Raw genomic sequence first — 26,599 nt, 5'->3', positions numbered from 1 at the left:
GGGAGGTGGGGCACGGCAGACACATGAAGTCACCTTTGTGAGAATGTTTTCTTCAAGAGTATCTGTGGATCAGACAAGGACCAGGGGAACTAAAAGCACTGTGACCTTGGGGAGGAGAAGGAAGCGCAGAGATTCAGTGCCAGGAAAGGAGGGGAGGACAAACTTCTTCATCCCACTGGGTGTTAGGCCACATGGTGAGATGCAGATGATGAGATTTAAGATCTCCTGCTCACTGACTTTTCTCCATGCTCCCCCAGCCGCCATCCTCCAGTCTTCCCCCTGCCCTCCTTGCTTCTGCAGCCCCGCTCTCCTCCTCGACCCCCAGCCTCCGGGAGGGCCCTGGCGGCGCCGGGCCGCCGCACCGACCTCCTTCTCGCCCCGTCCACCGCGTTGTAGCCCCGCGTTTCGGCTCCGCGTTTCCCGCAGTCCTCCGAATGCGAGCGAAACAGGAGACTCCTCCGCCATGAAATAAAACGCTTAATAACTCATCCTCAGTTGTCACCCTCTAGCTTTTCCCTCTATGCCCAGGGCTTTTGGTCACCTCTGCATAAATAATAAGACCCAGAGCCCAGAGCCAACCGCTGATCAGTCCCGCTTGCTTCCCCGCCAATGAAAGGCAATCCTGTGTCGGCGCAAACCCTCCGTGTCTGGCAGTCGGATCTCGGCCGACTCCAGCCCGCGCCGCTGTCCCCTCGCCGGGCCCGCGGGTCCCGTCACCTCGGGCCGCCCCCGGCTCCCTCCGGGCCTGGGCCTCTCCCCGCCTCCCGCCCGCGGCCCTCGCCGCCCCGCCTCCGGTGCCGCCGCGGCCGCCATTGGTGCGGGCCCGCCCCAGAAGGGCGCCCATTGGCCGCGTGGGAAGTCATTCACCCGCGCATTCCGCCGCCCGCAGGCTTGCGGGGAAACTTCCTTATTATTGTGACGCCGAAAACGGAGAAACCCCGAGCCGGGCCAGAGGGGCTGTCACCGTCGGAATCCCGAGGGGCGGTTCGGCTGCTGCTAAGGTGCGCGGGGCGGGGGCCGAGGTTCCAGGGGGGAGGGCCCGCGGAGCTGCAGCCGCGTCGCGCGGGGCACGGCTGTCAGCGCGCGGCTCCCGGAGCGGCCGCTGCGGCTGCGGGGCGCTTCCCGCGGCGACCTGGGGCCGGCGCGCGGGACGTCGGGGCGCGGCGCCTGCAGTGCCTGCGGGCGCGGGGCGGCGGGGCTGCGCCGGGGCGGGGCGCCCCCGACCCAGCGCGCGCCCTCGGGCCAAAAAAGCCCCCGCGCCCGGCAGGGCCGGAAGCGGCTGTACAAATGGGAGCGCCCCCCGCCCCGGCTCGCTGCCCGCAGAGCGGGAGGAATTGCGACGCAGAAAGTCAAAAAGAAGATCCTCCCCTTCCTCCTCGCCTGCCCCCGTTTCAAGCCCGGGCCGCCGGGGACCCCCTCGCGGTGCGGCGCGCGGGCGCTTCCCCGCGCAGTGGGAGCCGCGAGGCCTCCGCGGTTTGGGGAAGCCCGGCGGCGCCGAGGAGTTTGCGCTGAGGACGCGGGGCTCGGCGTCCCGGTGACAGCGCCGGTGGGGCCGCGGCGCCCGGCGCCACCCACCTGGCGGAGGCCGTGCCGGCTCGCCTGGCCCGAGTCCACCTCCTGGGCGGAGCCGGGGCGAGGGTGTGTGCGGACACGTGTGCGCGCGTGTGTGTGTGCGGGCACGTAAGTGCGCGGGGGCGTCAGGAGCTGGGGCGTTCGGGGGCAGGTGGCACTTTGAGTCATTTGTAAATGTGTGGAGTGGGCCAAACAGGACAACTGGCTGACGGGAGCGTGTGGACCTGGAACAGATGAGCGGGGCAGTGCTGTAGAGACGGCACCTAAAGCGACTGCATTGATTCTGGGTGTGCATCGTGGGCTCCGGGGAATATGTATTTGAACTTTGCTTTTGATACGTCGGTGTTTCTGGCTGTTGCCTGATTACACTTTACTTTAGCTTTTAAATCCGCCCCGTTAGGAAGTACCTTAAATTCAGAGCTCAGCCTTCCAGGATTTTGCTTGCATTCATTACTCACGGAATGCGTTAGGAAAGACGATTGAAGAGCTCTCTTCCATTTTTTTTTGTCTTCTGGCTCTTTCCACAAATAGGAAGCTATTTCTAGAAACTTTCATTTGATGATTTGATAACATCAAGTAAGCCGATTTTTAACTCCAGACTGAGGCGAAAGGAAAATAAAATGAGGATTAACTTAAATGCAGTAACTCTGGAGAGAGATGTCTGTCTTGTTTTAGTAGGCCGGCTACTGTGGGGCTCTAGTTTTTTGTGCTTTCGTTTACCCTGGGGGGAGGAGAATAACACTATAAATCAGAAAAGGGGAGTAATATATTTAACCCCATTTTAAAGCAAAATAGATGAATCATTTTGAATCATCATTGTCCACATCGAAGCTAGGAACCTTCTAGAGAAAGTAAGTGGAAATCAAGGAGGAAAGTTTGAAACCTCTTTGGCAAAACAACTCCCTTTGACATGAAAAACACAGTTGATTAGCATGCAGTTTTACTTGTTCAGTAAGTAATTGGGTTTTTATTTCTGAAGAAAGAAACATATTCCACAATGTTCCAAATGGTGTGGTTGGAGCCATTGGTTATAGGATTTCATTCTGAGTAACAGAATGAAAATTCTTAAGATTTGCATGATAATTAAAACCACTTTTTAAAAATACATAATGAGTGTTGCACCCCTACTGGCTGCACCCCTACTGGAGATGCAAGATAGTTTTGCTTCAGTTGCAGAAATAAAAGAAATATTCTCCAAAGTGAATGGGATTTTCTTCATAATAAGATAGAAGTAAAGTTATGATAATATCCTAAAATCATGCGGTACTTTTCCTTTTGAGAGACTTAAGGTGCTTCTCAGATAATCTCATTTGGTTTTGCACAAAAGAGGATGTGGTGATGAGAAGGAAGGAAAGATAGTCTTCAAAACACTTGTGGCAAATAAGCTATAATATGGGTGGTAGATGACAAAATGGAGGAAAATAGACAAAATTGAATATTTTTCAGTAATTTTTTAATGTAAATGAAGGACTTAGAAATAATTTTATTTTTACTTTTATATCTACTACAAACGCCAGGAATTTTTTCAGGTGCCACCTGTGTCTCTAGTTCACCTTTAGAGGTGACATCTTTATAGTCGGTGAGAGGTTATCTTATTGGTGTTTAGCCAAACTCCAGTCTTGAGATACAATGTTTGGGGAATATGCAAGCTGGTATAATTTAAAGATATTCTTATTTTCAGAAGTTTATTTCTCATTTTGTGTTCAATAACACGAAAGCACTTTATAGAGTTCTGTGCTAATGTAAATTATTCTTTCTTTCACTTGCAGATCTGCAGGGTAAAGTGGAACCATTCTGCCTTCTAGTCCAGATGCCAAGTGTGTGACCTCTGGTGAGTTACTTAAATTCTCTGAACCTCAGTTTCTTCATCTTACACGTGGAGATAACATCTAACTCATGGAATTGATGAGGGGTTAAACACGATCACCTATGTAAAGGACTTAGGTTAGTATAGCTGTCTAGAGAGAGACCTTGACAAATCCTTAGTGCTTGCCTTCTGCTGTGGTGTAGTGAGGAGAACAAGGTGAGCCAGGAGATAGCAGACCTAGTTTCTCGTCTCTGCTTCAGTTACTTACTTCTCAGAGGACCAAAGTTATTTGGCTTCGGAAGGCTTCATTAAAATGAGGTTAGGAGTGTAAGTCTCTTGCCTAGAGGTTGGATCAAATGGACTTTTCAGGTCTCTTTAATAAGATGATCCCTTTGATGATATAACTCAGCTCCCTTTAGACATTTACTACATTTAGAAATAGTACTTGCCGGTGTCTGGGGCATGTGTTTCTGAGTGTGAACCAGTAAGTGAATTAGTTTTATTATAACTTAGGGTGGACGTGAAGGAAAGCCTGGCTAACTCTCTTGAGATTGCTTCACTCACCCCTCATTCTTTGGCCAACCTAGGTTCTAGTTGCCTATGAACATCACCAGTGATTCAGCTACTGTGAGCTCACTTACTGTGTGTAACATCTACTTTAAACGTTTACTTTCAAACTTGGAGGAGGGGTGTAGCTTGGCTTTCTGTTTTGTGTGTGTGTGTGTGTGTGTGTGAGTGTGAGGAAGATAGGCCCTGAGCTAACATCTGTTCCCGATCTTCCTCTTTTCACTTGAGGAAGATTGTCGCTGAGCTAACATCTGTGCCAGCTTCCTCTATTTTGTATGTGGGATGCCACCACAGTGTGGCTTGACAAGCGGTGCTAGGTCTGTGCCCAGGATCCGAACCTGTGAACCCTGGGCCACCAAAGAGGAGTATGCAAACTTAACCACTGTGCCGTCAGGCTGGCCCCTTGCCTGTGTTTTGTTTGAGAGATAGTATACTGCCATGTTTAGGGCATGCACTTTGGAGTCGAGTAGTTGAGATTCGAATCCTGCCTTTGCCACTTACTAAGTTTCCATTTCAGCTGCTTATTTACATGTTCTTGGGCAAATGACTTAATCTTGCTAAGCCTCAAGGTTATTGTAAAGGGTAAATTAAATAATCTGTCAAGTTTTTAGCACTGATTCAGATGCACAGTAGGCTTGTGGTAATACTAACTTACCTTTTCTTTATTCAACAACTATTTATTGAGTCCCTACTATGTGCCAGATCCTCTTCTAGTCTGTAGGGATAGAAAAATGAACAAAAGCAGCTCAGTCCTTCCTTCGTGGAGCTTACATTCTCAATTCCAATATTGAGAAAGACCACTATTTAATGACAGCTTAAATGTGAAAGGACTTCTACTTTCAGATCTGCTAAAATGTGGTGAGGGGAGAGTGCATTTTAGAATGGATAAAATACATTATTATTTTTTGTTACTGCATAGGGAATGTTTGTCTGACGTTACCTGGAAAACAAAACTGTTAACAAATTTAGATGGTGGGAGTTCTGGTTTTCTCAGCTTCGGGTTCAGTTCACTAGGCACTTATCAACATCTCCTCTACTCCTACTATGCTGAGAATTGGAGGTACAGAGATGAGGCAAACCCAGTCCCCTCTGTGGAGAAGCTCCCAATCTGCACGTGGACGGGGAACTGGTGGTGAAATGCAAGAAGCAGGGATCCTGCCTCAGTAGTACTTTTCGTTTTCTTTTATTGTGAAGTGTTTGTCGGCATAAAATAATATATGTAATAGATCTGCTAAAAAACAACAACTAAAGGACAAAAGCAGAACATCAGCTATGCTGTCGAAGCTCCTTCCAGATTCTACCCTCCGTCTTTATTGCCCCCATAATTATTACCTTGTAGTTTGCATTGATCATTTTTTTGCCGTTCTTCATAGTTTTACCACCTCTAATGTTTTTATCTCTAAATACTTGCTATACTTGTGTTTGGACTTTGTAAAAATGCATCATACTCTGGGTTCTTTTGTGACTTTTTTCCCCCTCTCAACACTGTTTTTAAGATTTAGCTACACTCATGCTTGTAGGTGGAGTTCATTTATTTCTAACTGCTGTACAGTATTGTATTTTATGCATGTGCTGCAGTTTATCCATTTTCTTATGGATGAACATTTGGGTGGTTTTATGTATTTCGAACAATCCTGAAATGAGCTTTCTTGTGCATATATCTTGGGGCATATATTCATGAGTTTCTTGCTGCGTTGTGCAGTAAGATAGTCACTAGCCATATGTGACTGCTTACATTAAAATTAATTAAAATTAAATAAAGTTAAAATTTCATTCCTCAGTTGCATTAGCCACATTTCAGGTGCTCAGTAGCCACATGTGGCTAGTGGCTACCATATTGGACAGTGCAGATATGTAACATTTCCATCATCACAGAAAGTTCTCAGTTTCCAGGTTTTACCCGTCTTTGTATCGTCAATTTTCAGCGTGGTGCAGGAGCTCCCTAGATGCTTGATAAGTTGAACAGTGCTGGTCATATGGCTAGGAGTGAAATTACTGTGCTGTGGGGTATTGACATCTTCATCTTCACTAGATAATGCCTACTTGTTTTCCAAAGTGGCTATGCCAATTTATACTTCTGCCAGCTGTGTATGAGAGTCCTGATTTCTCTGTGTCCTTGACTTGGCACTGTCACACTTTTCAGTTCCTGCCAGTCTGGTCAAATATCTTTTGCCGGCAGCCCAGAGCTTATGCAGACAGTGGAGAGATCATTCTTCTAGCTTCACAACGCCCAGCCCCAGGACCTGGCCCGGTGGCACATCCACTTCAGCGGCCCAGGGTTCACAGGTTTGGATCCCGGCTGCAGACATGGCACCACTTGGCAAGCCATGCTGTGGTAGGCATCCCACATATAAAGTAGAGGAAGATGAGCATGGATGTTAGCTCAGGGCCAGTCTTCCTCAGCAAAAAGAGGAGGATTGGCAGCAGATGTTAGCTCAGGGCTAATCTTCCTCAGGAAAAAAAAAAAAGAACAAAGTCCCGCCCCAGGTAATGAAGAGGGCATCGCCTGTATGGGGAGCATCAGGGGAGGGGTGGGAATATTTCCTGTGTTGGCTGAAAGGATCAGAGGACCAAAGACCAGCTGAAGTGAAGGAGAGAGAGAAAACAGCGAGGAGTAGATTCGTATTGTTGAAAACTTCTCATTGCCTATTGTACCATTTCTGCCTGTGGTAGTAACATTTTTGACAGTAAAGCATATCATTGTAATGAATCTTCTTTGTTACTGGAGTTAATTCTGCATTTGAGTTTTGGCTCCACATTTAAAGCTTGCGTTTGGGGATTCTGCTTGCCTGCAGAGCCGTGAAGCCTTGGACGTTGCCTTTTCCTGCTATTGAAAGAGACTCTCCTTTCCCCCTACACCGTTCAGGTAATGGCTTCTCAGCTTATTTGAAAGGAAGGTTATTCCTGTTATAAATGAGGTTCGAAGTCCTGCCTGAGTGTTACTTAGGTTTCAGTGACTTTCAAACCAAGGAATAAGAATCAGTTGTTCGGCACTGTGTGCACAGTCTGATGAATAAGACAGAGTTTAGGAACTGCAGCTTGTCTTTTAGCATTCAACTCACAAGGACTGATAAAAAGAGATTTATCTCCCCTCGGTCCTCCCGAGAATTTAAAAGAAAATACATGCACAACACTTTCTCCTAACACCCTCGCATCCCCTGCTGACAGTGATAACATGTGGCAGTGGTGGGGCTTTGCTCTAGTGCAGGTTTGGCACAGCCTAGCTGATGCTAACCACAGGAAGAAAGCAGGTGCCCCCCCGCCTCTGTTGGGAACCATCCTGTTTGCTGAGGTCCCAGAGAAGAGTACTGGGAGGAGGAGTAACAGCCACGACAGCAGCTGGCGTTTGTTGGTCACTTATACTGTATGCCAGGCACTGAGCTTTTCACACGTGTTCTGTGATTACTCCTTACAACAACCCTGTCACTCTTCTCCCCACTTTAGACACAGGAAATGGGGGTAGAGCGGTTAAAGACCTTCCCCAAGGTTTCACATCTTGCATGTGGTTAATTCAGGGCTTGAACTTTAGTCCTTTTGACCGTTAAGCTCTGCTAAGATTATCCTGAATCTTTTACCAAAAATAGATGAGAAGGACTGGGAAAAATACCAGGTGTGACAGTGAAGGAACGGAATGTCCGTCTTTCTTCCTTTTGTTTTGTGATGGGGAAATAAGAGGCAGGAAATGGAGGGGCTGGGACTGAGGTGGTATGGGACAGCCAAAGTGGCTGGTGTCAGTGCTGCGCCAGAGTGTAGCCTTGTATTCTTCTGCAGCACCTTTTGTTATTGCATGTTTTGAAGGGAAATAAAAGATGCTACTCCTCTAGAAGGAGAGAAGAGACAGTGAGTGAGGAAAAATGGGTGGGAGGACCAGGAAATCAAAATGCCAAGAGATGAAGAACGTTGCTGAAGCTAGACCCTTAAATTCATGGGTACCAGTAACTACTAGATTTGGGGGTTCCACCAGAGTGTACTTTTCAGTGTAGGCTATATCAACGACTGGCTTCTCTTCAATGTACAAAACTTCTCTCCTGAAAGCTAGATGATTTCAGTGCCTCCTGTTGTACTTTGAGCATCACGATGGCCTAGACCATATTTCCAATTAGGGGTAATAATCCATTCATAGGAATACATCTTATTTGTGGTTGCTATTTAATTACTTCTCTGAATAAGTAGTTTTCGACTACTTGAAGATTATATTACTATACCTTGAGTGGGAAGGATTTTGAATAGTCCTATTTGTCTTTTTTCATAGGTATTTTCTACTAGTCATTCAGGAATGAGGGTGTACTTCAGGCTGCTTATCCAGGCTTGCAGTTGGCCCGGGCACCCAGAGTTCAGCTGACTCCCAAAGACTGACTCATGCTCACCAAACTTAAAAGAAGTTAATAGATCCAGAATCCCAAATTAATAATGAGAAGTAGAGATGCCAAGAAGGCTGGGATGCTTTGGTCAACCGGTCACAGAGTTCTTTCTCCATAGTAGGATCTGCCTTGGAAACCAAGTTATTTAAGGTTGCTTGTTAATCATGGAATCTAAGCCAGGCAAGTGGCTGGGTGAATTTAATGACTAGTATTATGGAGTCTGATCTGCCCATCTCCACTATTGGGCAATAATTACTGAGTAGATCAAATTGTCAGGTCGACTGATCATGGTACTCTTTCTCTCTGGACAGTGCTGGCAACACTGGGAAGTTCTGACCTTTTGGCTGTCCGTTTTCTAGGCCTCTCATTATTTAGCATACTGGTCAGGAGCACCTATTCTGGGCTAAAATCCTCGCTCTGCCACTGCCTAGTTGTGTGATTTAGACAAGTCACTTCAGCACTCTCTGTCTCACTTTCTTTCCCCTTTTCTTCATCCCCCTTTTTTTTCCTCTTGGTTTCACTTTTTTCATCTCTAAGTTAGAGATGATAATACAGTAACTACATCACAGAAGATTAAATGATACAGTATCTGTGAAACACATAGGAAAAGTGCCAGACTCAGAGTAAGCTCAAATTAAGTCTTACCTGCTCTTAATATTATTAGTCAGGAGTTTTTCTTTTTTTGAAGATTTGCTTGAGCTAACATCTGCTGCCAATCTTCCTCTTTTTGTATGTGAGCTGCCACCACAGCACAACCACTGACAGACGATTGGTATAGGTCTGTGCCAGGGAACTGAACCCAGGCTGCTGAAGCAGAGCCTGCCAAACTTAACCACCAGGCCACCAGGGCTGGCCCAGGAGTTTTTTTTATTTCAAGTGACAGAAGTCCAATTCAAACAATCTTAAACAAATAAACAAAAAAGGATTTCTTGGATTCTTATTATTTGTGGTAGTTGTATAAAGTTGCTGTGAACACTGAGTTAGTGAGTACTGAGCCTTGCTCCTGGAGGAGTACAGGATTAGGTTCCTGCTGAGAGCCTCTGGTCAACGAGTGGTATATAACCTTGTTTCATGTGTGTTTCTGTTTAGATGTCTTATTTAATATATATTTCTTACAAATGGTGAATTGTATGCAGTATTTCTTTATGATAAAACACCAGTCAAGAAGGGTTTTTAACGTTTTTCTGACCCTGGGTAACATGACAGTAAATTTCTTTGGCTTTCAGCCTCACAGCAGTGCTGTCTACTACACACCCAATCAGTCATCCTCTCATGAATCCACAGATTCAGCTGCTTTTCCAGCTTTTCTATAGCATCGTTATGTATTATAGATGTTACTTTAGCACTTTCTGGAGCAGCCACATGTACAGATCAGTGAGTTTCCTTTTCCTTTTTTTCAGATGTACTCTGTTGTTGAATCATTAATGTTGAACTCATCGCCAACAGCACTATAACTCCTGCAGGAGCGAAGCTCATCTAACACATGTATTTCTCTGTGAGGCACATCACAGTCTGCTTGTACTTAGGGACACTAGACAGCACTTCAGCTTTATGCTTGGGGGCCATTTTAAACAGCCGAATCACCAACAAAAACAGTATAAAAATTTGAAAAACAAGGCACTGAATAGACTGCAAAAAGACCGTTTGTTTACAGTGTGCGCGTTGAAACAAGAAGGCAGAGTATCATCTTGTTTGATTTCGGCTGGGAATGTGCGTGGAGGGTGACTCAAAATTTTCACCTCTTTGCACATGTTTGGAAATTACTGTGGAAATGCTCCAAGTATTGATTTTGGGGTTACAAGTAAATTTTAATGAGTCGGCAGATTCGCAAGTATGGAATCCATGAATAATGAAGAACGCCCATGCTTAGGAAGAGTGGAGGTGGTGGTGCTGACACCAGGCAAGAAGGGATCCAAGGCTCAGTCACATCCCTGGGACTCTTTCTGTCTCTTACTTTTGAACCTTTGTGGCTCATAGCTTCATAATGTCTTACAGGTGTCCTCCGTGTGGCAGGGAAGGTAGCTCCCAGCAGCCTCGGTTATCCTTCAGAGGCAAAGGGCAGTCTTACATCAGAGCTCCGTGGAACTTAATGGGGAAGGACTCTGGCCCAGTTGGCAGTGTGAACCTGTCCCTGCACCAGTCACAGTGGCTTAGGGGTGGCATTCTCTGATTGGCTTGGCATGAGTCATGTTTTGTGGCTTTGGGGTGATGTTCTCTGATTGGCTTGGCTGGGGTAATTCTCACCTTTGTGCAAGAGGGGGTAGAGTTTGTTACCAGATAAAGAGGAACTTGGGGAGAGATTTTAGACAGACAAAAACGTTGATAACACCCCTGAGGAATTGTTTTGAAAACCAGCCTTCATTTTTCAGAAAGGTTGCACCACAATGAGTTGCAGCTTTCTTTTACATCAGTGTGTTTCAGTCATGGCCTCCCCGCCACCCCCTTTATTGACGAGTGGTGTACCACTGTGTGAGTATATTGCAGTCTGTTTATCCATGCTCCTGTTGCTAGACATTTGGGTTGTTGCCATTTTTGTTTAGTATGAATAAAGCTGCTGTGGGCATTGTTTATAGATCTTTGTGTAGACATACGATCATAGCTTCTTGGTACCGTATTTTTAGATAGGCTGTCCTTGGCTGGTTAGGGGGATGGCTTAAGGCTACAGCTGCCTAATCTCATCCATTATCTCTTAATTCTGACTAGTTTCACTCTCAAAGGGCAACTTTATCTTCAAGTTTCCAGGACATCCTCTATTGTATACTGACTACAACTTAGTCATTCCACAAGTATTTTTTGTGTTCTTGCTTCTGTAGGTGACATGTAAATCTACTTGGGTGGCAGTGTAGCTCAGTGGAGAAGAGTGTGGACATTGGCATCAGACCTAGATTTAGATTCATATCATGGTTCTGGTTCCTTATAGCTGGGTATGCTTCTTAATCTCTCTGAGCCTTGCTTTTTCTGAAAATGAGGCTAAAAATAGTACTTATGGCATAGGGTTGTTGTGAAGATGAAATGAGATAATCATATAAAATGCTTAATGGCACTGTGACTGATGTATAGTGAGAACTGTGATGTTGCTTATGTAAGTCTTGCTAGGAGAGAGAAGACAAATTCGTGAAACATTAAAAATGAAGAAAGATAGTAGTGTGGATACAGCAATTTAGCAAATTGGGAAAATTAAATTATGAAAAGATTATGTGATCTTGCTGGTCTTTTTAAATGTATATCCACTCCTACCTCCAGTTTGCATTTTATCTCTGCTTCCTTTGCAGTTAACTCAAAGAATAGCATTTGAGATTAATATCTTTGTAGTTCTAGCATCTAGACAAGGAACCAAAATCTTGAGAAGCAGCAGAACCTTCTGTTTAAGACAGCAAATTGAGATTTACTTTTATATTTTATTTTGGATCTTTTCCTGCCTTTCCTGAAAGCCATAAGAGTTCCGAGAGTAAGGCAGATAGCATTACTGTGGGTAGCCAGGTAATATTCCCTTGTATGGAAATAGCACATTTTCTGTATCCATTCATCAGTTGATGGTTATTTCCACCTTTTGGTATTGTGAATAATGCTGCTGTGAACATTTGTGTACAAGTTCTTGTGTGGATGTATGTTTGCAGTTCTTTGGGTGTATACCTAGGAGTGAAATTGCTGGATCATATGGTCACTCTTACATTTAGCCTTTTGAGGAGCTGCCAGCCTGTTTTCCAAAAGCACTTGCACCATGTTGCAGTCCCACCAGCCGTGTAGGAGGGCTCCAGTTTCTCCACATCCTCTCCAACACTTGTTCTTATCTCTGCTTTTTGATTGTAGCCATCCTCGTGGGTGTGAATTGGTAGAAAGAGATGAGATTCTGTTTTTCTTTGTGTGAAAGGGAAGCATGAATTTTTAAAAGAGAGTGAAACTTTGGTCTAGAGTCAGCAGTAATCAGTCAGCCAAAAGTTGATTGAGTACCTGCTAAATTGAAGAGGTGTATGTTACACTGTGGTCTCTGTTTAAGGTGATTAAAATTTGGCTGAGGAATTAAGTTAGAGGATACAGAGAAAGTCTCCAGTCAGGGCAGGATAGTAGATGTGTCAGAAGGATGCGGGCTGACTGGCTGAAATGGTCCCCAGAGGCTCAGGTAGGAAGTGAAGCTTGACTTAGATCCCGAAGGATGTGTAAGGGGGAATGGCAGGGAAGATAACATTTTTTTTTTCATTTCTTATTTTCATTTCAGATGGTGCCTTACTACTATCCATGCTAACAATAGGTTACCGAAAGGAGTTAATTAGTTCAGAATTTTTAAAAAAATTAAATAAGCAGAAAACTCAAAGGAAAGGTGCACCTAGAAAGGACGAGGTGAAGTCATGAGGGTCATTTAAAAGTGTTATTATGGTTATAAAACTGTTATAATGGTTTGCAAAGATTGTTTTAGCAATTTCTTGGACTCAGAGTTTCTCCTCAGTGATCTGAAAACCACATTCTGTTTGTGTCCACTATTCATTTACACAAACAAAATTTGTTTAGAAATGTTTTTCAAAACTCTTACTAAAACACAAAAATAGCATTATTATAACATAACTACTTTCAACAATATTAATATGTGCTATTTTGGGATGCAAGGTATCTGAAGAGTATCAAGGGGAAGTTTATTTTATTTAATTTTTTTATTTTTATTTTTTTGTGAGGAAGATTGGTCCTGAGCTAACATCTGTTGCCAATCTTCCTCTTTTTGCTTGAGGAAGATTGTTGCTGAGCTAACATCTGTGCCAATCTTCCTCCATTCTGTATGTGGGATGCCGCCACAGCATGGCTTGACAAGTGGTGTGTAGGTCCATGCCCAGGATCCGAACCCATGAATGTGAGAACCTGACCATTACACCACCAGGCCAGCCCCAGAAGTTATTTATTTATTTTTTTTTAAAGATTTTATTTTTTTCCTTTTTCTCCCCAAAGCCCCCAGGTACATAGTTGCATATTCTTAGTTGTGGGTCCTTCTAGTTGTGGCATGTGGGACGCTGCCTCAGCATGGTTTGATGAGCAGTGCCATGTCCGCGCCCAGGATTTGAACTGATGAAACACTGGGCCGCCTGCAGCGGAGCGCGTGAACTTAACCACTCGGCCACGGGGCCAGCCCCCAGAAGTTATTTTTTAATTGATTACATTTATTACTTAAAGTGATTTTCTTTGATCCTTTTTTTTTTAACCTCTTTTACAAAACTCTCTTCTAGGCTACATGACTCCCTGAAGGATAAGAACAATGTTATGTTGGGGATATTGGTCTCTGGGCCAACCTGGGATCAGCACCAACCTGCAGGGCATTGTGGCTGAACCACAGGTGTGTGGATTCATATCGGATAGAAGCGTCAAGGAAGTGGCCTGTGGAGGAAACCACTCCGTATTCCTTCTGGAGGATGGGGAAGTCTATACATGCGGTTTGAACACCAAGGGCCAGCTGGGCCACGAGAGGGAAGGAAACAAGCCAGGTGAGTGCACCTGGCCTGCCTTGTTGATTGGCGAGAAAGGCTGAGCAGGGGGGAAGAGCTGGTCAAAGACTCCTTCACCGAGTGTTACTCTTTCAGGAGGCTCTTTGAATGGTTCAGGGATCCCTACTTTTTGGAACTTGTGTGTCTAATTCAAGCCTTTTGATGGAAAACCAGACTTTTCCTTTTTACCTTATTAGGTAACATATGTAATATCAGTTACCAGGGGAGGGAAGTTGACTAGTTAGTTCAGAGTTAGAGAAATAGATTCTCCCCAGTAATCGAATGCTAAGACATTGTGATTGTTTTGTGAATAGGTAGTCCTCAGACAATCAATCTCAGAAGCAACTTGCCCTAACGTTTCCTCCTAATTCCCTGTTCATTCATTTATTTCTACAGCATGCTTTTTTAAAAAAAATTTTATTGAGGTCATAATAGTTTATAACATTGTGAAATTTTAGTTGTACATTATTATTTGTCGGTTCCATATAAATGTGCCCCTTTCGCCCACCCCCTAACCCCCTTCCGCTTGGTGACCACTAATCTATTCTCTTTGTCCATGTGTTAGTTCACATATGAGTGAAATCATACAGTGTTTGTCTTTCTCTGTCTGGGTTATTTCACTTAAAATAATACCCTCAAGGTCCATCCATGTCTGCAAAATGCTCTTGTTAAGCATTTTGCACTAAGCACTGTGCTTGGTGTTGTGAGTAGAAAGACGAGTCAGAGAGTGATGATGTGGCTCCAGGGATCCTCTGTGGAAAGGATGTGTGAAGTAAGTTGAAGAATATGATGGGCGCGGTGGGGTTCATTCTGCCTTTGAGGTTCGAATAGGATGCATGAGTAGCAAGTGTGTTTGTGTGTGTGTGTGTATGTGTATGAATATGGCAGGAACACCAAGCTTATTGCACACTGGAGTGTTCCCAGTGATAAAGGCATGGGTACGAAGTTGCAGTCCTTGTTCAGAGAACGTTGAATAGTGTGGTGAAACTGGTGATGGAGTGTAGTGAGAGAAGATCAACTGAAAAGGTAGGTGGCTAATTAGATTCCTTAAGTTCTCATGTCTTTTGTTTATTTATAACAGGTGCTGTGCATATTTAACCTGTATTGGTTTGGATTTTTTTTCTTCCCACATTTTCTCCCTAAAGAACCTGTTTGACCTTCCGTATCTATGTAGCGTGGATCTATGAGGGACTTTCTCAGTCTTGCATTTCAGCTACATTCGGAGTGGTAGTGATGATGTTTCAGTGAGTCTCCTTTTGGTGAGAAATGATAAGATAGGGTCTTAAATTGTGGCCCTATTGATTTGTCATACTGGCATGGGTATATGCCATTGTCTTTGTTACTTGCTGTCTTTTTTATTCAGTCCAAATCAAATCAAAATACTGAAGCTTCCTTAAAGAACAGCCTTGCTGTTTTTTCTATATGATTTTACTCTTTTGTTTTCATTTGGCCAAGTCAGTTTGGCATTAAGATGAGCTAGTTTTTTTCTGTGACATGGGCTCCTTTTCTCCTATTTATTCCCTCCTGTAGCACGTGGCTATGGTCCAGAGTTCCCCTGCCCAAATGCCAGTATTAATTTATAGTCATTAGTTTTTGTGTTGACTATTGGGTGCCGGGCTGTGAGGCTGGTCTTAAGCAAAGTGTGTGGAGTGTGGTTGTGGACTCCTTGCCCATTCTTTGCCTCCGGGTTCCCTCTTGGGAGCCCTCCCTGAGACATCCCACCAGCCTGCTCACCTGGAGCAATACCCACTGTTCCAGCCAGGGTTTCTCTAACCTGTGCGCCCTGAACTCGGGGGATTTCAAGGAAGGGGTTGGTAGTGTTGTCCATATGTACACCTTTATAGGTAGAAGGTACTGGATAGTACAGGGCGTCAAATGTAAGTAGAGCCTCTTCACTAAAATAAGAATTCAGTTAAAAGTGCCATTCATTCCAGTTAGTATGTCCTATTCATTATGTTTTACCAATCAATATATACAGAAGTATAATATACAACTCTTAGGGAGGTGGCAGGAGGTTTTTGACTTTTAGAAATGGCTTTCACGTTGGAGAAGCTCTTCTTTCCCCTTCTCCTGTGAAAACTCACGGTCTGACATGAAGCTCCTGCTCGTCCTCTTTCCCACTGTGAGCCAGTGTCTGACAGCTGGAGCCTACAGAGGGTTAGTGGCAGGTCACCTGCCGCCCAACAGCGTGCTCCTTCCTACTGGAATGTCTACATCCCGCCAGGACTCAGAGATCCTTAATTACGGCCCTCTTCACACCTGTGATCCTTGAAGGACTTGTCCCCACCCTGGCCAGCCTTTGAAGGGGGTATTTTGGGGACCCGGAGGAGACCTTCCCAGCACTCGTGCAAAGACTGCCTGGTTAGATGACCTCTGGGGTCAGACAAATCTGGTGGAGCGGTACTCCTCTGACTCTGGATTTCGGAGCCTCACTTCCCTTTTCCGTGAGAGGAGGAGGCTTCCTGCTGCGCTGGAGCTCCTGATGACGTCGATTCACCTGGTGAAGACGCTCGGCCCAGCTGCCCTGGCCTGCGAGGCCGCCCGCTCCGGCCATGCCTCCATCCGTGCGCTCTGTCAGGCGGGCCTCCTGCACACGCTCGTCCTAGCCCGGGCCGGAGGGGTCGCCCTGGGCAGGGTAGGGAGGCCACACCTCGCAGTGCACCGAGAGCAGATCTCTGGAAGGCACTCTGGGGAGCACACCTCAGGGCTCCCGGTGGCTCTGTGGGCTGGTGGCGGCGCCCGCGGGCCTCGGGCAGGGAGCGGGGTCAGGGAGCGGAGTCCGAGCGGCCGCTGTGTTGCCGGATCCGCCGGCGCCTCACGGCCAGCAGCCGCCCCCTGGAGGCAGGGCTGGGTGACTGCAAGAAGCTCGTGCAGGAGGGTGCTCAGAACGCTTTCGGATCCAACCACGGAATCCAGCCTGTGCTTGTACTCTAAATTTGGACTAAGCAAGGCTCTAGTGTAAATTACAACCGATTCCAGAAGTTTCTGTGTTGGTTAAGCTTGTCTGTTAATTATAAACTCTGTCGCTGCTGCGGAATAGTGCCTCTCTGAATGGAAAGATTATGTGGGTGGGCGCCTCCCTCTCTTCCTTTAACTTTTTCATTGGTAGGTAGGTGTGTTCTAAATCTGTGTACCATAGGGGTTTATTTATAATGAGTGGGAAAAAGAATGAGCTTGTTTTCTGTCTGTGCTTATTGAGAACTGTACCTGGAGAGCCACTCGACGTGGAGGGGAAGACAGTGACAGACAGACCCTGTTTCAGGTAGCCTGTGGTGGCCCTGGCCCACAGGACTGCTACCCCCAAGTAACCCCTGTGGTCTTTGGAGAGGGAGCTTGGTCGAAGGCCACCTCCCTAGAGAGGTGTTTCTGGGGACAGTGGGGCAGGTCTGTTACTTCCACTCAGCAGTCAATGCCTAGACCAAAGGACTTTGCAGTATGAAGGATTAAAAAGAGTGAAGAGGAAAGAAAGGTGGAGGAAGGTGGTGGAGTGGCAGATGTAGCAGGATGAAACTATTCTGTTTGAATGTGTGCCTTGAGTCTGTCCTGCCAGTCATTAAGTATCAGGTCTTACACTTTGTCTCTAAATGGCACAGCTGCAAGGTAAACGGATTCGTTTTTTCAGAGGCATCATCCTGTACGTGTGACAGAGCAGTAGTATGAAGCACTCCACAGCAATTTTAAGAGTGGCTGCTTTTTTTCCTCCTCGAGGACATCTGATAGTTTCCTATGGCTTTTGCTGCTCCTGAGGCTTCTGTGCCTTCCTTACTCCTATTTCTCTCCTTACTGCTGGCCTTATGTGACCAGCTTTGTGGGTGCCTCTGTGTGGTGGGCAGAGGGTGGTTCAAGGACACGTGGATATTGAAACTCCGCGGTGGGCAGGCCCAGATGTTTTCCCAGTGTGTCGGGCAGCCTCGGGTTCTAGCTTAGGTGTGTCCATGACTCATTCGTTTGTGCTTCAGCAAAGGGCAGAGAGGCCTCTGATTCCCAGAAGCGTTTTTCGTCGGCAGAATATCAGAGCCCCATCTATCCTCAATGTCTAGCTTTTTAAAAAAACGTATTGGATTATAACTGTTTTGCATATTCTTCTCCCATAAGACTTTTCTCTCCTTCATTCTCTCCCTTTCGTTGTGATATCAACCTTATCTCCCCCCAAATATCAGAGAAGTTTCATCGATTAGGGCATTGTAGGATTTTTGGTAACTAATTTCCTCATATTTTTGCCCATGAATTCATTTCCTGATTTCCTAAGGCATACAGTTACAGAGCTGCATTATGGGAAGACTTGTGTGCCTCTTCTTTTTTGAATAAAGCAAGCAAACAAAACATGGGTTTTTTCCTAAATGATGATTTTTTAATAAGTAAAGTGATTAATCTATAACTGAACATTAAGCAAATCTTGAAATATTTTACTAAGCTAAAATAGAAACTGGTTGCTCTGAGAAAAAAATTCATAAATTTTACCTCAATTCACCATGCTTCTCTCATTCCCACCCAGCTCAGTGGACGGTTTGCCTTTCCCCATACATACCCTGATTTCCCACATTGGGACTTTAGCATAAGCTACTCCTTGTGTTATTAGTGATGACTGAATCTATGTAAACCTCCTCTAACCTTTCTGCCTATCTTGAGTAGGCAAGAACTGGGGCAGGGTGCAGTTATTTAGTTTAATCTGATTTGACTATGTTAAATTTAAAAAATTCTACATAGACATCCCAGGAAAGCTTTTCATGGTGAACCCCAAGGGTAACAATTTATAAGCAGACTCTGACATTTCTCTGCAGCCCTGTTTGATTCATATTTGTGATTGGTTCCTTTCACTTCCTCCTGAGTTAGTTCTCTCTTGCAGGTAATTTATTCCAATTCATATTCACATTTTGTATTCCATCTAAGCATTTCCATAATGCCCATCACCATATGTAACACTTCTCCCGCTGTTTGATAAATGAGGTTTATAAAGCAGAACATTGCAAAAAGCGTCAGTTCCCAGAGCTGTGGTTGCTGCTACCCCTGTAACACTTTCAACTAGCTTATCAGGTTGCTCTCGGGCATCTGAAGGACGCAATAACTCTGTCATGTTAATCAGCTTTTGCCAAAAAGCAAACTAGTTGAGCTGAAAGGAAATAGAAGAAACTTGTCATGACTTCCTATTATTGAAGTGCGTGTTTGCATGGGCATTACTCTGATATAAAAGGCAGAAGGTGCCATAGGAAATGTTCAGATCTCAACATTGCACCTGTTCTGGGCCCTGTCCCTTCCTGATTAGGAATGGCAGTAGGTCGAGGAGGCTGCACAGCTCTTTCTGATGATGTTGATAATAGTAGTAATCAAACCCTGTGGACTGTGTTGACTTCTTTGATAGCTGAGTGGACACCTTTCTGGTCCAGAGGCCTAGGGATCATTTGTCATTTAGTAATTGTCATTCAATAATTTTGTCAAACGTCGTTTAATTTTATTTTGTGGTTTGGTTAATCAAAAATTACTTTTTTCTGTGTATGGTACTCAGCTTACTTCTTTAAAGACATTTGACTGTTTTAGAAAATATATACTTATTAATGAGCATATTCTTTAATGCAAGGTATTTGTGACTTAAAATTTGCAGTGTTGCATCGTGATACAAGAGACTCAGTTCATTTGTTAATTGTAAAAGTGGTTAACTATATGTATTTTAAGCTCTCTTCATCTCGTTGTGCTTAGCATTTTTAAGCTGATGAATCCTCATGATAGTTCTGTAAAGTAGGTCAGTGTTACTATCCCAGGTATATGTAAAGGAGAACAGGAAATGGAGTTGAGTTGGAGTCTTGCTTGGGTACTGACAGATTGGTGTTAATAATCCTGGAATTTTGTCCATAGACGTCTTTTTAACCTTAGGCTGATCGGATAGGGCCAGTAGAATTTTATTCTCAAACTGTTTTGCTTGTTTACATTTAATTTCCACTCAGTCCTTATAAAAGAAACAGAAGGATATAAACTTGGTCACCAAGAAGCTTGTATTCTTGAATTTACTGGTTAAATACCAAATATGATCAAGGTGCTTTGATTAAAGGTACGGAGAAACAGTTCCCTTTTCATCTTTAAAATCATTAGATGACTGTCTGTCAGCCTGTTCTTTTATTCTCTTTTGAGAACCAGATAATCTGGGGAGAAAGTACATACGATAATTCATATCTCAGGCTGACACATTTTGCCTCGCAATTTGCCTTTTGTTCTTTGTTCCTTGAATTATTTACTTCTTATCATTCAGTCATGGATTCAGCACATGTTTACTGAGTGACTAGATTACTAGGTTCCTCATTTGTTCTAGATGCTGTCAGAACACAACATGTTTAGTGTAGAGCTCACCCTTTGGGAGTTTGTAGGCTGGGTGGAAATACGAGATGTGTTCCGGTAAAGGTTACATAATGCAGTTCACCATGTGCTGAGCCGGTGATGAAGGTCTTAAGTGTGTCAAAATCAGAGTTACAATGATGAGTTTGGTCTAAGTCAGGTCACCAACAGCGCTGAATTCTGACCTCTAACAAATGTTATCTTTTACACCTACACACATACACAGTTCAAGTTTATCTTACGTTTCTGAGCTGGAGGGAGGAGCGAGCTCCAGCAATCCAGAGAAGGACAGCTTGGTGATGGTGTCAGTGCTCCAAGGTGGTTCCATGATTGTAGTGAGTAAGGCCACCCTTTCCTTCTGAGTCTTTGTGCTGCAATAACCATTTCATTGTTTGGCTATTTTGATGATCTTGTCTATCTTGGTGATCTGTGATCTTGATAGATCTAGGATAGATAAAATGTTTCTGAATTTATCAGTCTGGATGGTGTATATCTAGTCAGCTGGTATTTTACGGGTCTTCAAGAGCCACTGGAATCTTTGTCCTGAGTAAATGCCCTTTGATAGGGTGTAATATTGAAATCTTTGGTAACTTTCCAACAGATATACTGTCTCATATCCTTGTAGGCTTTGAATCATTTTTTTCACTCATTATTAAGACACATATTGCAATTTCTATTATAATTATTTAATGACTCAGAGCAATTGAAATCACTGTTGTGAATGATTTTAATTTAGAGCATTAGCTAATTATGGAGGCAGTATAATGAATAAGACTCTGGAGCCGGACGACCTGGGTTGGAATCCTGGCTCTGCCACTCCCTGACTGTGTGACTCTGGGAAAGTTGCTTATTTTCTCTATGTCTCAGTTTTCTTATTTGTAAAACATGGATGATAATATCATCTACCTGTTAGGGTTGTTGTGAAGATTTAATGAGTTGCATGTCAGATGTTTAGAATAATGCCTGGCCCAAACTAGCACTCTTAGTGCTAGCTATTATTATCATTAGTAGTAGTAGTAATTTATGTTAATACCTTCCAATACAATTTTTTGATCCTACTATTCCAGCATATTAACAAATTAATATATTTATTATAAATATATATTATATTTATATATACACACACATATATAAATAATTGTGTTGATCATTTTCATAGGTTCCCTTAACACTGTAGACTCTGTTGAATGGTATATGCATTCAGGAGAGGGAGATGATGTAACCTAGGGTCATTAAGAGAGACTTCACACATTATACTCATTTATATATTTTGAGTTTTAAAGGACAGTCTGTTTTCTTTATTTTCAGTTGTTTGGAATCCTTTACCGTATTGGTCCCAAGATAAGTATCTTGCATACATTGGGCACTCTGTGAAAACTGATTATCCACATAAGGACGTGCATACCTATATCTTATCTGTACGCCACGGTTAACATTGCCTCCAGCGTTCTGGTCCAAAATTGCAAAGATAGGGAAAGCAAATTAGGCTCCTGTGGACGCTGGCACACCAAGGGCTACTTTGTGATGCTCCTGGGGGACTTGAAGTGGTTTGGCAACAGTTAGTCAGGTGATTTGATCTTGCCACAGCTTCAGAAAATGGAGTGCAATCCTCTGATGCTGAGTCCAGCTGGATTTTCTGGGCAGTTAGTTTAGGCTCCAGTTAGCTTTGATGGGAGCGCGTCTTTGGAGAGGGATATAAATGCCCTGAAAGAGAGTAAGTGGTTTTCCTTTCTGCATTCTGCAGTTGCGTAAGAGATCACTCTGGGGTCTGAACCTGTCTGATCCCTGCTTTTTTTTTAAATGGTCTGTATCAGCCAGGATGCTTTCAGCTGCAAGTAACAGAATACTAAGCTACGTGTGGCATGAACAATGAGTAAAACTCATGCTGTCACCTAAGATTGGTAAATGAGGGGCACAATGACACCATCAGGCACCCAGGTGCTTCCCCTCTTTCTGTTCTGCCTTCTTTGGTTTGTTGACTTTCTTCCTTGGGCTTGTCCCCTCACAGTCACCAGGGGACCGCCACAGCTCCAGGCATCACATCCTCACACAGCTGTATTCAAAGGCAGACAGGAAGGGGAGTTTCTTCTCTTGTATCTCCTTTTGAAATGAGGAAAATCTTTCCCAGGAACCCCCTAGCATGCATCCTGTTTGGTCTCCTTGGCCAGGCCTGGGTTAGGTGCCTGCCCTAGACCAGCCTCTGGTGCGCCTAAGTGATAAAAGAATCCCCTGATGGGCACGTCTGTGCTCTTCTCCTAGGTTTGGGAAGGGGCCCGGTGGCCCTGAGGGTTCTCGGGCAAGGAAGAAGGAGTGGGCAGTGGCTGAGGGTCAGCAACAAGTAATGTACTCCATAAGGCCTATGACATATTATGTGCAAACTTGGGTCTTTGGCATTTAAAGTAGAATCATGGAGTCTTATTTTGGCTCCATATTATGACCTATAATTCCTTTTATGAGCTCAACAACTTCACATCTGCTTTTAGAACAAAACTAATGGCTGTCATCATGAGGCAGTGACTTTCTCTGTAGTGTTCATTATATGACATATGATGTGGAATTGTGTATTTTCTAAGTATTAGTATCTTACTCATCTTTGTATCTTAGTGCTAAGCACAATATGGTAGGCACATAGTGCAGGGGTAATGTGTTAAATAAAACAGCTCATAGGTTTTGTTATTTCGTTATTTTTCCATGTTTTATATGGGCTCTGAGAGATTGCTGAGGTGAGGTCAACAAAGATCAGAGTGATCTATATTTAAAGAAAATCGCTGAATTTTAAGGATGGAGGATAAAAGAATGACTTGAATGTAGGGATTTCCATTTATCAGGCTTCACAGAACTAAAAGTGATTTGGTGTCACACAGCGGAACTTCTCCAACGGGAGCTATAGTAGACTCAGCAACTTCAGCATAGCAAACCTGATCATTAGTTTTACCCATTTTTAGAAAGACCACAGAGATCATGAGAGTGGCCTGAGATTGTCTTTAACAAGTGGTGTCACCTGGTCCGTGAGTCAGACATTCATTGGTATTGGTCCTTCCCCCATTGGACTGTCAAACTAATTAAAATCATGAAATGAAGCAGACTCTAAGGTACACCCTTTTCAACACCTCCCATCCATTGCTACCACACCTTTCCCCAGCGATATGTAAATTTGCAGGTAAGTATGAATATGTGTTTGTTAATATGTTTGCTACAGATCCCTTCCCAGGGACCGGAGGCTTTTGCAGTGTGTGGGTGTGAGTTTGCGTCTGAGGCAGTGGTGGATGGAGGGAGTGGGATTTTGTAGTGATGCAGAGATTTATTCTTCCTGCCAATTCTCTAGCCCGCTGATGTGCTTGTAAGTTTTGCTGGGCCCCGTGTAAAGCCTGCATTTATTCTCCAACTGCTTTACCAGCAAGGGTCAGCCCTGCTGCTGTGCTGTCTTTTTTCACATGCCAGAATCAGCCTGTGACAGCGAAAGTTTTATTTTCTCCCTTGGGATATTTTTCTCCTTTGATACTCTATCAGCTATTGAAATAGAAACACTTGGAGTGGACTCACAGACTCTCAAAAGGAATATAATTTACCTCATTATAATTGGAGAGTGTCTGAGAACTCTCCATGAGGTCTAGTCACAATAGCATCTCAACCTGTTAACTTTTTTTGGGAGTTGTTCATACTGCTGGGATGAGGGTTTTAAGGCTCTGTCTCTTTTCCTTCTTTTCAAAGTCATATTAATGAGAGCTTGCAGAGAGTCCTTAACAATTTAAAAAACCTGTTTCCCACTTCAAATAGATTCGTGGTAAATCAGTGCACTTGATCGTGTGAAAGGAGTCTTTCATTTGTTGGTTTGGAATTGGCCTGCTGCTGTGTGAATGGTTTTGATCGTGGTTAAATAGATCGTGCTGATTGAGACAGCGAGTTCTACATTGAGCCTAGACTCAGGCTGTTGGGGTGCAAAGTCAAAATAGGGAGTGCAAGAAGGCGGGGACCACTGTTCCCCTAAGCAGCAAGTCCCCTGGTTTCTTTCAAGGAGGGAGAGGCAGCTGATGGCTGTGCTGGGTCTCCTCCAGGCCCGGTAGGAAGCAAGAATGTTGGGAACAAGGAGGAGAGAAAGAGAAGATAGGAAAATGGAGGTAGCACGCATGCAGAGCTCACTAGGAGGCTCAAGTTAAGCACTCTTTTTCCTTCGTGTGAAGGAAAGAACGCTGAAGTAATGAGGGAGTGTTTTTATTTACTGTCCAGGTAGCTGCACAGGGAGACCTCACACCAGCTAGTCATGAATGAGAAGTTGGACGTTTTTTGTGGCATCTTTATGAGTGTTAGCCTAGGCTTTACCCATCTTTCTGTTCTTCATTCTTCACTGAGGGTAGCTTTTGAAGCAGAAAAGCTTTGGTAAATGCCTTTAGTATTTGCTATCTAGAGACATTAGTGGAGAACGGTGTATAGTCATTCTGGCTATTTCATGCTCTCCCCTTGATTAGACTGACTAGATACTTGTCTCCTTTCTTCTTTTCTAATTTGTCATAAAGCATCTGTTACCCTCTCAAATGCAGGGGGACTCATCTTTAGGTTTTGTAAATAGCTGCTTTTTATATTTCTAAACTAACATGTGATTAGGAGTGGGAAGGAGTGGGCCAGTGCCCAGAGAGCAATGAGGGATAGTTCCTTCTTCCCTCTTTCTCTCTTTTTATCTCTCTCTCTCTGTCTCTCTCCCTCACACACACACACACACTCACCAGACACACGCACGCACACACACTCACCAGACATAGGTTGAATGGGGGGAAGGTGCTAGTACATTCCACCCAGAGTTGGGCAGGGCCACTGGACCTACAGAATTTCTTTTCCTTAGCATTTTATGAGCTTAAGAAAAAAAACCAAACTCTCATTTCCTTACTGCCATCCCTTCATTGAATCACTTTCTGAATTACCATTTAGCTGTCTTGATTTAGATATTTTGGTCAAAAACCACGAACACTGTTTCAGGTTTGTCCACAGTTTAAATGAACTGGTAACTTTGGCAGTGATGGGATGTTACAGCTGTTCCAGCCAAACAGAGCTGTCTGGAGACCTTTTGAGGACTGATCCCCAAGTGTCAGCCAGGGCAGCTTCAGGCTTCAGTTCATGTGGGTGGAACCAACCGTGAAAGCTCTGGGACAGGACAAACTGGAGGGAGCCAGGAATCTCAAGATAAATGAAGCCTTTTCTGTTTTAGTTTAAGTGCCCACTCTCTGTGCCTTGTTCTGGACTGGTCATCATGGCAAGGGCAGAGCACAAGTCAAGAAGCAGCCATGTTGCTGTCTTCTTTCACTTGTGCTCTTGTTCCCCTTCCCTTAATGCATTCTTGACTCTGAGTTTTGTATGTCACTGTTCTGTGTAATTTGCGTATTTTTATGAAGTTCTAGGGCACTTTGACTTTCCTAGTCAGGCTTTTATGCAGAATTTATTTCTAGTCAAGATTGCATGGCTGCCCAGGTGAGTCAGGCATATGATAATGGTGCATTTCAGTGGGAAAGGATGGTTTACTTAATAAATGAAGTTGATATAATTGGCTGTTCACTTGCAAAGAGACCTAGACTCCCTCGCTCATACCGTATTCAAAAGTAACTTCCAGGTGAATGAAAGACAAATGTAAAAAGTAACACTACAAAAGTAATAGGAAAAAATAGGGGGATTTGTTTAGAACCTTGGGGGTTTTAAAGTAAGATAGGGTGGTCCAGAAGCCGTGAAGGAAATGATTGGCAGATTTGCACAAAAATTAATATGTTTTCTATGGTATATGGTATGGGAGAAATAACTGCCACGAATTACCAGATAAATTTCCGTATCTCTAATATCCCAGTTATAAGTTGATAAGAAAAAGATAAGAAACTCTGTAATAAAGTGGACATTTTACAGCGGAGTGCTTGCAAATGGCCAGTGAATATATGTAAATTATATTTAGGGAAATGAATATCAAAATGAGATACCATTTTTTCATCCATTTGGCGAAGAATTAGAGTAATATCCACTGCTCGCTGGTGTGGGAAAATGGTCACTGTCATGTGTCAGTTGAGGATGTGTGAGCTACTATTACCTTTTTGTAAATCACCTGGCTGTATTTAGTAAAATTTATTTACCTTTTGAATCAATAGGTCCATTTTTAGGAAGCTTCCTTACACAAATAAAAATGTTAATATATATAGCATAAGGAAATATTTCTAAGGATGCTTATTGCAGCAGTGTTTTTAATGGCAAAGTAGCAGAAACAGCTTACTCACCCTCTAGGGAATAGGTTGACTAAACATAACAGATAGTCTCAAGATAGAGCTTTAAGTACCATCTTTAGACTGTTGACTCACAAATTATTTCCAAACTCAACTTCACCGAATTCCAGACTTGATGTCCACTTAAAAGCTCCACTTGGATGTATAATTGGCACCTTAAATTTAGCATAGCCAAAGCCAGACTGATTTTCTCCCTTAAACCTGTTCCTTACCCTCTTTTCTCCATTTTTGTGAATGGCAGTTCCAGTGTCA

The 26,599-nt window shown here is 43.9% G+C and overlaps 1 protein-coding gene across 4 annotated transcripts in view; it reads left to right on the top strand.

Moving 5' to 3' along the window:
• The first annotated feature begins 864 nt into the window (after window positions 1-864).
• Window positions 865-26,599, top strand: part of HERC3 (HECT and RLD domain containing E3 ubiquitin protein ligase 3) — a 100,524-nt gene continuing 74,789 nt past the window's right edge. For 2 of the 4 annotated variants that reach the window (XM_070505373.1, XM_044766313.2), the window contains exons 1-3: window positions 865-1,001; window positions 3,342-3,403; window positions 13,518-13,772. In XM_070505373.1, coding sequence (XP_070361474.1) covers window positions 13,547-13,772 — 226 coding nt within the window. In that variant the 5' untranslated portion in view covers window positions 865-1,001; window positions 3,342-3,403; window positions 13,518-13,546. Of the gene's footprint in view, window positions 1,002-3,341; window positions 3,404-6,741; window positions 6,813-13,517; window positions 13,773-26,599 lie in introns of all 4 variants that reach the window. The other 2 variants (XM_044766314.2, XM_044766318.2) reach the window with 2 other exon arrangements.

Source organism: Equus asinus, chromosome 3 (genome assembly GCF_041296235.1).
Source record: "Equus asinus isolate D_3611 breed Donkey chromosome 3, EquAss-T2T_v2, whole genome shotgun sequence".
Taxonomy (NCBI): domain Eukaryota; kingdom Metazoa; phylum Chordata; class Mammalia; order Perissodactyla; family Equidae; genus Equus; species Equus asinus.
Note: the sequence above shows the minus strand (reverse complement) of the source record. Positions and strands in the feature narration are given on the sequence as shown.